Genomic DNA, 13,165 nt, shown 5'->3' with positions numbered 1-13,165 from the left:
GATGACACATGAAATGAACCAAGAGCTCAATATCATACATCTGAGGAACTAACGACCAAATGGAAGTTTGTCTCATGGGCAAAGTATAGTTACAACAAGCAAACTCGTAAGTGAGTTATGACAGTCAAGTGACTTATATTTTGGTATTTAGATAATACTTGACTTAGGCGATGCCTAATAATTGGTTCAATCGATTGGTGTGTTAGAGTCAACTATGGAGAGACTCAAGATGGTTTGCTCACGTGCAAAATATTTTTGTTCCAAGTGGAGTCGACTGGACAATCTCTAAAAGAAGTCTAAAATAAGATCGTTGAACAGGCAAAGAAAAATTATAATTGTTAGACGGATTGGGATTAGAGAGACTCTGAAGGAGGCATTGTTAAGTAAAATAGTCAATGTGAATCAACTAAAAGATTCATATTTTTTTATGAAAAAATATTCATTATTAGTGAAAGGATAAAGCAAATCACAAAGCAATCTACTAAAAATGATTGAGTTGATTTGCCTGTTAATCAGGAAAGTAAAATTGTTTGAAGATAACTTATAGACTATAAATAAATGTCCAAAGGGAGCTTATCAAAGCTGACAATTTTGTGGTAAACTCCAATCTTGCTGTGCTCCTATTGTGGAATTTACAACTAAGGTTTTGATGCATGTAAATCCAAATCAATCCTAACACCTGTGGCCTTTTATTACTTTTCCGCTAGCGACTATCCTGGGTGGTGCTTTGCTAAAGAAAAACAAACAGTTTTACTTGGAACTTTTGGACAAGGGAGATATGCATTTATGAGAATGTAAGATCTTTTGCCCTTTCCAGTTTTTTTGCCTTGCATTTCTCGTCAAATAAGTTTTTTAACATTTGTTCGCATTGTATCAAGTTTCACACTACATTTTTTTTTTTAGCGTTGTATCGAGAAATGGCTTTTCTTGTTGAAATTAATTGTTACACAAATGACGGAACACTAGAAAGGAATGAAAGGACCCATAAGATTAAATTATACTATATATATATCTACAGAAATGATATGCTGCGGACAAAACCGAGCGGACCGCTGCGGACATGCCTTCCTGATCGGTCACCAGTCCGATCAGGGAACCTCCTGATCGGTCTCTGGACCGATCAGGGAACCGATCATTTTCTGATCGGTCTCTGGACCGATCAGGAGGTTCCCTGATCGGTCCAGAGACTGATCAAGAGATTCCTTGATCGGACTGGTGACCGATCAGGAAGGCAAGTCCGCAGCGGTTCGCACGGCTTTATCCGCAGCATATCATTTCTGTATATATCTATATATATATATATATAAAGAAAATTTTCCCCTTCATTTTTCGCCCTCAAAGAATTCTTTCGCAATATTAAGCTGGATGCTATTACTGAAAAGAATTGCACTGATCCATGATGGCAGATAGAATTCATAATCAGGCAAAGATAAATCAGTCAGAACCTTATCTAATTTACAGTAAGAATTTATATGATACAAGTTCAAAAACCAGCAATATTTTATTACATAGGATGCAAAATCCTACGGCAGCAATACAATCAAAAACTTTTGGAGGGGAAAAAAAATAAGTCTAGCACTGTACAAATTGATCAATAAATCAGGTTATATCAAACAGTACCCAGCAGCATCCTAGCTTAAATTAAATTACAAACTTACAGCCATAAAAGACAAGTTCACTCTTTGATTGAATGCCCGAATAAGTTATAATCTTAGATTTCCAGAACCCTAATCCTTGTAGCCCATGAGAGTTTCAAGTAAAGTTGTCCCGTTAATTATTTTTGTAGTTCCAATAAGGAAGTCATACCCCATTCCTTCCTGCAGTGCGAGCAAGAAAAAATCCATTATAGAACCAAGGCAGAATTGATAGTATTTGGATCTACATATATAAAGAAGATAAAGACGATATTCATAGGATAATTCTAGACAATGCAAGATAAAGGAGACATGACTCCATCCTCAGTTATTAAATACAAAAAAAAAAATAATTACAACTTTTTGGTGTATCCAACATCTTCAGCTACCTTACTACATTATGTGGATAAGGACATAGATATGGAAAAGATGTAAGATTTATCTAATTATCATTCTTTATTTGACATATAAGATTTATCTTATTAATGGTTATTCCCTACTTTGGCCTAGGGGTGCAAACGAATCAAGCCGGTTCGTAAATTTTTCGAGCCGGTTCGAATAATATTTGATTCACATTCGAAATTATTGAGCTCGAGCCGAACTCAAACTTGTTCGATATTATTTTCGAGCCGAATTCGAATACACAATAATTTGTTCGAGTGTTTGCAAGCCGCTCATGAGCTTTTATTTAATTTATTATATATTTATTTTTTATAGATAACTTAGTAATGAATAATGATTAATGGGTTATATTTTGATCGGTTATTGGGTTTATGGGTTAAAGGGTACTCATCCATTACTATTTGCACCTTTTACTAACTATATAAGACTAAGTGTATAATCTAAAAACCCTAATGTTTACAAACCCTAGCCCTACTTCGAGCTTTTGCCCTTCGATGTCGCCGCTGCAAACATCAACGAGTGGAAGGAGATAGCCCTGCTTCGAGCCTTCAACGCTGCCGCTGCAAACATCAACGAGTGGAAGGAGGTTGAAGGCGACGAGCCGACCATAGAAAGCTGAGAGTAGAATCGCGTTGAGGACTCGAGGTCGTGTGATCGTGCTTCTAGTGGTTGGGAACTCGGGATCTAAAGAGTGGATATCATACGCAAGCTTCTTTCTCTACTTCGACGTTCTTCATCAAGGAAAATCTGAGATGGAAGTTCCTTCTTTCTCTTCTCAATCTCTCTTTTTTTTTTTGATTAAAGTATAGGATTGCTCTCGCATCATTCTTAATTTTTTTGCTTCTTTTTTTAGAAAACATTACTTACTGTTTGTTTTAATCTATATATTCATTTTATTTCTTGATGAAATAGAAGTTGTTCGTGCATCATACTTCTAGTGGCCGGTAACTCAGGATCTAAAGAGTGGAGATCACACACGAGCTTCTTTCTCTACCTCAAGCCCTCAGCATTCTAATCAGGGAAAATCTAAAAAGTAAGTCTCTTTTTTCTCTTGTCAACCTTTCTCTGTTTTTTTTGTTGAAACATAGAATTACTCTAGTAGTCTGTATCATTCTTAGTTTTTTTTTAATTTTTTCTTTTAGAAGAAATTACTTCTCATTGTTATAATCTACCTGTTCATTTTATTTCTTGAAGAAAAGAAGCGGTTAGATATTGTTTTCAGTGGAATAGTATTGATTTTGATAACTTTTCAAGTTTACAGCTTTGCACATTTGAATAACGTTAATTTCCATGAAATTTATTTGAGAAAATTTATTCCTTGATCTTGAAGATATGTTAATTTCATAGGATAATTTCTCTTTTAATCTTCAAAGAATATGGCTGACGCTGCTCCAATAGCAAATTCAGTTATTCAAGCTTCGGTAGATTCAAATGAAATCCCAAAACAGATAAGAGATAAAGGGGATAGCGTGAATAATAATGTGAGTAGGGATGATAATTTAAGTCCTAAGTAAAGAAACAAAAGAGATTTCATATATGGTCAGAAATGATTAAGGTTGAGGATCCAAAAGGTGATGAGTATAAATGCAAACATTATCAACTATTCCTTGCAAAAATGAAGTCAGGTACTACAACTCACTTAAAATGACACTTGGATCATTGTGCTAAACACTTGGAGTCTAAAAAGAAACTGGAAGATAAACTCAAACAACAGCAACTATTGTTAGGTTCGAAAGTGTTGATACAACTATCACCTTTGTTACATGATGGAAAATTTTGTATGGAACGCATGAAAGAAGCAACTGCCTCATGGATTTTAATGCATGAACATCCATTTACATTATTAGAAGAAGAAGGTTTTAATATGTTTTGTAGACGTGGAATGCCCGAGTGAACTCGTATATCACGAACAACAGGAAAAAAGAGCTATTTTGCAATCTATGAAGCTGAGAAGAAAAAATTACATAGTTTGCTAAAAAATGTAACAAAGAATAGTTTCACGACAGATTTGTGGAAGTAAAAAAATCAAAAAATAGAGTACATAGTTATCACTGGCCAATGGATTGGCTCTTCTTGGAAATTGAATAAACGTGTCCTCAATTTTTTTAATATACCTCCTTGTGGTGGTCCTCAAATTTCAGATACCCTTCTAAAGTGTGCAAGGACATGGGAGATTGAAAATAAAATATATACTGTTTCTGTTAATAATGTGAGTGCTAATGATGCTGCAATTAAATATATGAAGGAAGATTTCTTGAAAATAAATAACAATCTGATTGTGGGGAAAATTATTCCTTGTCCGGTGTTGTACACATTTTAAATCTTATAGCTCAGGATGGTCTCAATGAAATTAAGGATATTATTCATGTTATTCATCAGAGTATGGATTTCATTAGAAGAACAAATGCTAGATTCATTCAATTTACGGAAATTGTGAAGCAATTGAAGTTACAAGAAAGAAAATTGGTTGATGATTGTAAAACAAAATGGAATTCAATTTATGAGATGTTGAGAACAGCAATTGCTTTCAAAGAGGTTTTTCTAAGATTTAAAGATCAGAAACCTAACTACGTTCGTTGTCCAACAGAATCTGATTGGGAGCAATTGCTTAAAGTATTTTCAGTTTTGAAAATTTTTTATCAAACAACCAAAATTATTTCTGGAAGTGAATATCCTACTACTAACCTTTTTCTAAATGAAGTTTATCGAATAAAATTAATCTTGGATGAGAAATCTTGTGACGAAGAAGAGCTTATGAGAAAAATGGTGAAAAAAATGAAGGAAAAGTTTGATAAATATCAAGGTTCTAAAATTCGCTAGGCGCTAGTTGGGCGGCGGACCAGCGCCTAGCGCCTAGGCCGCCTAGGCGGGGACTAGGCGGCGCTAGGCGGATTCCTCGGTATTCCTTGTTTCATGTGGACTGTGGATAATGTCATATACAAATCTAAATGTTGTCTTAAACAATTTCATAGCAATGGAGATCTAACAATGTATGCTGAAATAAATACATACTTTCCAATACCAAAAAATGAAAAACTATAAAAGAAAATTAATAGTTTTGTGCAAAGAAAATATACTAGACTTAGTAAATATGAGTTAAAAAAAATAGTTAAACAATAGAACATGCAGTAAGTTATCATAATCATATAGCAAACAGTAGAACATTGGAAAATAGTAGCAATAGTTCAATTCAAGATTACAATGCATTGTGAATCAGTAACCAGTAACCACTAAGCAAAATATAATTGTTAAATAACGTAAATCATGTCTTAACAAAATGAGTTCAAAATTACACAACTAATAATATCTCATAAACTCGTATTTATTCTGCTTCTTCTTCTCCATAATTTTCAATAACTTGTTCTTCATCGAATATAAACTCAATATTATCATTGTGATCCTCCTCTTCTTCTTTGGATGCAAAATCATCCTCATGAAGTTCTCTCACTCTAGAGCTTCTTCGGAGTTGTAGATTTTCATCTCCTCCACTTGCTTTATCAACCATTTGCCATGTGAGCTCAGAACCTAGTTCAACTTTATGATCTTCTCCATTATCCACAATCCAATCTTGTACATTTGAAGTATCTTTTGCAAGAACATCGACATTTCTTTCTTTTTCTCTTTTTTATTTGTTCAACAATCTAGCAATAAATTAGATAAATACTAGATTATTCAATCTGTTGACATCTAACATATTTTTTTTTCTTTGTATGAATCTAAAAAAAGAGAGTAAATATTATAGTTAGTAACTTGAATATAAAACTTTAAAAATTAATACTTACTTTAATTAAAGACTTAAAGTTTAAAACTTACTCCTTCGAATGCACTCCAATTTCTTTCACACTCGGATAAACTTGTAGTTAATGAAAGTATCCTCAATGTCACCCTTAGCAAGTTAGGTGTGTGAGCACCGTATGTACTCCACCATGCACATGGATCAAATGTATCATCATTTTTTCACATGCTTTCTGCCAATGTTTTCCAAACAACCCAGTCTTATTTCTATATTTTGAAAATTCCTTGTTAATAATTGTATCTTGTAGATCTAACTCGTTGGCATCTAAAGTTTCCATCGTTCAAAAATCCCATTGCGACCTCCTCATAAAGAGCAATAGAACTATCTTTATAGTAAAAATAAGGATTCAACAAAAAAGCAGTGGTATGCAATGATGTATCAAGTCTATCCTTCATTTTTGACTCAATAATGACTATGATAGGCTGATAATTTGATTCCACGTTATTCAGAGCCACCTTGATATCTTCTTTAGCTTGAAGAAGCTCCCCATATAGAAACCCCATCGATGGCTTTCTATCTCCATCTACCAATCGAAGAACTCTTACCAAAGGAGCAAATATTTTCAAACAAAGTGTCACACCATTCCAAAAACTCATGCTCATCACTGTAGAGTAAGCCAATTTTCCTTTGTTTGTTTTTGACCATTTACATTTCTCCCACATATCACTTGTAAACATGGCTCTTAAACTAGCTTTTTCAATCAAACTTTGAATGTGAGGAAATTTGATGCAAACCTGGTAACTCTGTCTCTCTTCTTCGTGAAACTTCTCATCAATGATAAAGTCTTATGGTGAGCATAGATGAAAATGGTAAAAGCCTTGGATTGCTCAATCACCTTTTTATATCGTGGAAGTTTGTCAATACTTTCAAGCATGAGATTAATAGTGTGAGTTGCACATGAACTCCAAAAGATCCCGGGTCATTTTTCTCTCATCAATTTAGCTGCAGCCATATTGTTGGTGGCATTGTCTGTAACAATCTGAACAATATTCTGAGCTCCTACTTGTTCAACACACTTGTCAACATACTCAAAAATAAGTTCAGCTGTATGTGCCTCCTCTTAGACTCTAAAAATGTAGTACCCTCCTTGCAATTAACACACAAATTTAAGATGCTTCTTCTTTTTCTATCACTCCATGCATTTGTCATGATCGAGCATCCATTCTTTGCCCATTCTTCTTCATGTTTCTTCAGCAATTGTTTTGTTCTTTCAACTTCGGCTTTCAATAGTGGCTCCCTAAGTTGATATTGAGTTGGAGGCTTGAATCCTGGTCCAAATTGACCCACTGCCTCCATTAATTGCTTGAAGCTATCATTATCAACAGCATTGAATGAGATTCCATTTTCATAAACCCATCTCCCAACATATTGTTGAACTTGTTGAGTTCTTTCTTTGAAAAGAGCCTCATTTATATTTTTTTGCCGAAGTACTTTACTTCCACTAGAGCCTGCATTTTCTGGAGCAATTGCCGATGCATATCTGTCCATGGGGCCAAGTGGAAGAGGTTTTTTAACTCCATCCATCCCTTCAATTTCAAGACCTTCTTCTTCATCTATGGAAATAGCCACCTCTGCTCTACAACTTTGTTCTTCCATTATTTTGTTCTTCTTTCTGTTCCTCCCTTCTAAAATAGCCTGTTTGCACTTATTTTTATCTTCTTGAGATGCTTTTCGACAACCCGATACATTTCCAGGTATATTTCCAATGTGCTCCTTTATCCTATACACTCCTCCTGACATTGCTTTTCCACATAACTTACATTTAATTTTGTCGAGGTTCTTAGGATCAATCAATATTCCAAACTCCCATCCGATGTCATTTGATTTTCTTCTAAGAATTCCGGATTCGGGTTGAGTGACAGATGCTGTCGAAGATGGATTGCTTGCCATTGATAACAGATAATCTGAAGGAAAAAAAATTATATATAACAAGACATAATATGATAATAAAATTTAATTATATCATACAAATATACAATACAAAATAATGAAAATATGAAATATAACATTAAGTCATTAACAAGTTTGAGAATATTTTTTTATATATCTTAATCTAATTAATAAAATTTATTAGATATTTATTTAAATAAATTTAATTTTAAATATATTTTTTATATTATTAAATCTGTTATATACTTATATATAAATTAATAATATTTATTAGAATTTTTAAAATTTTAATTTAATTTTTATATTTTTAAAACTGATTTATATAAATTAATAATATTTATTAGAATTTTAATAATATTTATTAGAATTTTTAAAATTTTAATTTAATTTTCATATTTTTAAAACTGATTTATATAAATTAATAATATTTATTAGAATTTTAAAATTTTTAATAATTAATATTTATAAATCCGATTAATATACATTTATAATATATAAAATTTATAAATATGATTTATATAAATTAATAATATTTATTAAAAATTTTAAAATTTTAATATAATTTATAAATAATTAAATATGATTTATTAATTTATTAGTATGTATAATGTATTATATGTTTTTAAATTTTAAATATTTTTATATTTTTAAATCTGATAAAGTGATAAATGATAATATTTATTATAATTTTAAATTTTTTAAATATGTTAATATATAAATTAATATTTAATATTATTTATTTAAAAAAATTAAATATATTATTTATATATTTAAATATGATTATATAAATTAATAATGGTTATTAGAATTTTATATATAATTTTATATATTTAAATTTGTTTTATATAAATTAATAATATTTATTATAAAAAAGATAAATTTTAAATATATTTAATTGGGATCTTAATTTTATTAGGGTTTATGAACTCAACCTTATTATTAAAATTATCCCCGTTAGGAGTTAGGAATTGTTTTAATTTATTAAATCTAAAAAAAATTAAAAAAAATAATAAAAAAAGGTAAAAAGGGCGTCTCTTTCGCGAGTCTCGCGACTCGCGCGAAGGCGCGGACGGCGGACGCCACGGGCCGCCACCGGCGGCTCGCGGGAGGGCTCCGGCGCTGCCGGAAGCTTCGCCGGACGAGTCCGATGCGTCCGGCGAAGTCCGGCGTTGCTTCCAGCGGCGCCGGTAGCGTCGCGCGGAAAGCTTTTGGCACAGCCAGAAGCATCGCGACTCTACCGGCGTTGCTCGAAGCAACGCCGGACTTCGCCGGACGCGTACGGCGCGTCCGGCGAAGCTTCCGGCAGCGTCTGACACCTGCGATGCATCGGGTGTTGCCGCGACGCAGATTTGAGAAACAACAAACGGGCGATGAAACAAAAATGAACGAAAACAAAAACTTACCGGAAGCAACGCGATCAGGGAGAGATCAGGGAAGACGAACAGCCGGGGCGATGAAACGAACGAACGCCTACGAACGCCTGGCAAATACCTAAAACTCAGATTTAACATGCCTTAAAAAACTTGGCCCGCCGAGCCCGCCGAACCCGCCGAAGCCCGCCGAAGGCCGCCGAAGCCCGCGGAGGACCGCCGAGGACCGCCTAGGCGGCCCAGCCGCCTAGGGCTTCCGCCTCGCTGGTTTCCGGCGCGGCATTCTGCCGCACAGCGCCTAGGCGGCCGCCTAGGGCGCAATTTCGAACATTGATAAATATTGGGGTGAATGCAATTTATTAATGGTTGTTAATTCAGTTTTGGATCCTAGATGCAAAATGCAATTACTTGAATTCACTTTTCCTAAACTTTATAACACATTTGAATCAAAGAGTAATATTAGAGAGGTCCAAATGCTTTTGTATGCAATTTATAAAGAATATGCAGATGCAGCTATTGAAAAGCTTCAAGGATCAAAATCCAACTCTGAATCTCAATCTAGCAACAGCTCAACTCAAAATAATAGAGAGCAAGCTACCTTTTCTTTTGGATGGTCTGAATTCTCATCTTATTTAAAAGAAATTGAAATGGTACAACCTGAAAAAGCTGAGCTAGATGCGTATTGAGGAAGGGTGTCATAGGCATAATCCAAATGATGCATTTAATGCTCTTGGTTGGTGGAAGCTTAATACATACAGATTTTCAGTATTGTCAACTTTGGCTAGAGATATATTAGCAATACCCATTACCACAGTAGCTTCAGAGGCAACCTTTAGTGCCGAAGGTTGTGTTATTGACAAGTATCGTGCTTCTTTAGCTCCTACAACAGTAGAATGTCGATGTGTGGTGAAGATTGGTGTCGAAAATGACATGGAGTGACTAAAAAGACTAAGGTATGCCACTAAAAGATTTTGTTGTTAGCTTCCAATCAGAAAGTATATTTAAAAAAATAAATGATACATTTTATTCTTATTGTTGTAGGTTGAAAAACAGCTTTGGACAATTGATTTGCCCATATAGATTAAATGAATCATTTTAGGTTGAAATTTGAAAAATCAGTCATGCCACTAAGGTATAAATTCAGTTTAATTTTTAGCCTTTTTTATATTTGAGTTTACTAACATGTGCAACACTCATACATTTTATCTTGTGATGTTTTGCAAGATTGAAGGGGTGGAAGTATCAAACTTTTTTATTTTATGAGGCTTTTGTATATTTTGCTGAACTGGAATTGTTGGTAGCTAAACTGGGAAGGGGTAGAAGTATGAATTTTGAGTGTTTGTGTCTCAAATGTAGTTTCTTATAATTGATGAAGCAGATAGAATATTATTGGAGGCTAACTTTGAGGAAGACATGAAGCAGATATTTAAACGTTTACCAAAGGTATGCTATTTAGTTTCCTTGGTAGTCCTTACAAAAGTGGTGCAAAGTTGACATATGATTTTTTAATCATTACATGCATTGTTTGCTCATTCTTTAATGGAATATAGTCTCCAGCTAACAGTAGCGTAACATATAATAATAATATGCAGACAAGGCAGACTGTTCTATTTACAACCACCCAGACTAAGTAGATTCGATCTGCTTCAAACATTTGGTAGAAGTATCAGTTTTTGCTTGTTTTTATAATGGCAGGTTGAAGATGGTAGCTTGAAGAAGGGGTAGCAGCATGAACTTTTTATTTTCATTAGTTTTTGTATGTTTTTTTAAACTGGGAAATGTAAGGGCAAGGGCAGAATGAAGATGCAGATTGAAGCTGGGGTAGATTGCCTGTATGAACTTTTTATCTTTAGTTTTTGTTTGTTTTTCTAATCTCTAAAATGTAATATTAGCTAAATTTTTAATCTGCTAAATTTGGATGTTGGCTGTTGTATGTTTCAAAACATAAAAGCATCTTCTATTTTGTTATAAATTATTGAACTATGATTTTGTTACTTGTCCTTAGTTTTTATTTGTCTAGATTTATTTTATTTCTGTCCAAATTATTGGAATTGAAAAGGGGTGTTATATTAAATTTTTATTCTGTTTTTATATTATTGATGTATTTATCATTTTGTTTATTTTTATTCTATTGCATATAATTTTAGTGTAAATTAATCTAATTCAAACAATTCGATTCGAGCTTGAACCCAAGTCATTTCGAGCTAAAGTTTGATTTTGTTCGAATCAAAGTTCGAATAATTCGAATTCGAATCCATTTTGAATCGAGCTCGAGCCTTGTTAATTAGTATTTTCGAACTTCAAATTGAATTTGAATAGTATATATATATTTCGAGCTCGAATCCGAATATTAATATTTTCATAATATTCGGCTCGATTCGATTCGTTTGCACCCCTACTTTGGCCTCACAGCAAATTCTTTGTAGATTGATCTGATACGTCCTTGAAATGCAATTCATTCAGGTTCTTGTCATATCAATAAACAAGACTTGCAGACATTTAATAACTCACAAATATTTGATAACACTGTAATATTGGAGTATACCCGGGGGCAATAGGTAGAAATGGTATGTTCTTTCGGCAACTAAGCACAAACAGTATGTATATTCTAACTTTCCAGCATGGTGTTATAAGCCATGTAACAAGGCCCTACTTAAACAAAATATGACCTAAATAACATGAAAACTCTAGAGGATAAGCTTTTAATAAGTGGATAACTGATACTTTTGATACTTTCAGTTAAAGTTTCAAATTGCCACCAATTTCAGAGACATCTTTAAGACCCAAGGTAATGGTTTTTCCCTACTTTAGATTTACAATGATCTAAATAGCATGAAAACTATAGAGGTTAAACTTTTGATAAGTGAACCACTGATACTTTCAGTCAATGTTACAAGTTGCAATCAATTTTAGAGACACCTTTAAGACCCAAGGTAATGACAAGTAAAGCCTTGCATCTCATATATGAATTAGATCACGAACTTCTATAAGCTATCTTTTGAAATTAAATAAAATGCAGCACAAGGTGCAAAAATGTACCTGTGAACTAAGAAAACGAAGAGCAGCAATCTCTGCAAAAGATATTCCACCAATGAAGATTACCAAAGCTAATGACCGACGTCCATCAGTGACCCTGCTTCTTTCGCAGTTTAGTTTCTAAAAAATATATTATAAGCAAGTGTAATAAACAAAAAGGTTAATAAATCCAAGAGAAGATGAATGTTTAGGTCATTCTAAGACCGCAGGCAGTAGACATTAAAACAAAGGCAACAACAAGCTTTATTTCCTAGCTAAATTTCAGACAGCTACACTAGTTCCTACATTCCATAACCTCTAATGTGTTTGTCCTCTAGCACTTCTATGATTTTCTAAAGCCAATCAACACAGCCAATAATAAAACAAGAGATGGGAATTATTAGTTCCTTGATTGGAGTGTTTGCGGTGGATAAAATAGTGAATACCCACAACTTTTGTTGTTATTCTACAAGATATATCGTACCACAAGGACCATCACCCTATTTCGTGCTAGTTTGCTCTCATATTTGTTATGATTTTAATTCTTCTTCTTTTTCAGTGGCTCTATTTATTCATTGATCACTTTCTTAGCTCCAAATGTTACTTTTGACAACCAACAATATTACCTTAAACTTAACAGTATTAAGATCATCTTTGTTATGAAGACATCCATAATTTTATGTCTGATAGATTGACTTGACTGAACTATAGTAACAAGAACTATAAGGTTGTTTTCTTACTTTATTTCACTAAACAATAAACAAGGCGCATAAAACATGATCAAATACTGTTAAATGGATCCGAAACAATATGCATATAAAATATGTTGTAAAATTTACAAAAACACATGCCATATAGAAAAAATACCTACTCTAGTCGAATACTTCTAAATTATGTTTGCTATGGCAAATAGAACGTAACACCATACTTAAGACTCTCAGAGTAAAAAAACAAGTAATTGTTAATATAAATCTAAAATATAATACGCCCAAAGCAATGAAAGAGGAGAGATAGCATATGATTAAATCCAAAATTTGCTTCCATGGTTTCATTCTAGT

The 13,165-nt window shown here is 33.3% G+C and overlaps 1 protein-coding gene across 1 annotated transcript in view; it reads right to left on the bottom strand.

Moving 5' to 3' along the window:
• Positions 1–1,432: 1,432 nt before the first annotated feature.
• The window catches only part of LOC121985291 (vacuolar protein-sorting-associated protein 33 homolog), a 65,366-nt gene continuing 53,633 nt past the window's right edge, over positions 1,433–13,165 (bottom strand). The window contains exons 22-23 of the mRNA XM_042538652.1: positions 12,132–12,225; positions 1,433–1,817 (exon numbers count right to left, since the gene is read on the bottom strand). Of these exons, the coding sequence (XP_042394586.1) occupies positions 1,728–1,817; positions 12,132–12,225 (184 nt within the window). The 3' untranslated portion in view covers positions 1,433–1,727. The remainder of the gene's footprint in view (positions 1,818–12,131; positions 12,226–13,165) is intronic.

Source organism: Zingiber officinale, chromosome 1B (assembly GCF_018446385.1).
Source record: "Zingiber officinale cultivar Zhangliang chromosome 1B, Zo_v1.1, whole genome shotgun sequence".
Classification (NCBI taxonomy): Eukaryota; Viridiplantae; Streptophyta; class Magnoliopsida; order Zingiberales; family Zingiberaceae; genus Zingiber; species Zingiber officinale.
The sequence above is the reverse complement of the archived record's forward strand: the minus strand, read 5'-3'. Positions and strand labels throughout refer to the sequence as shown.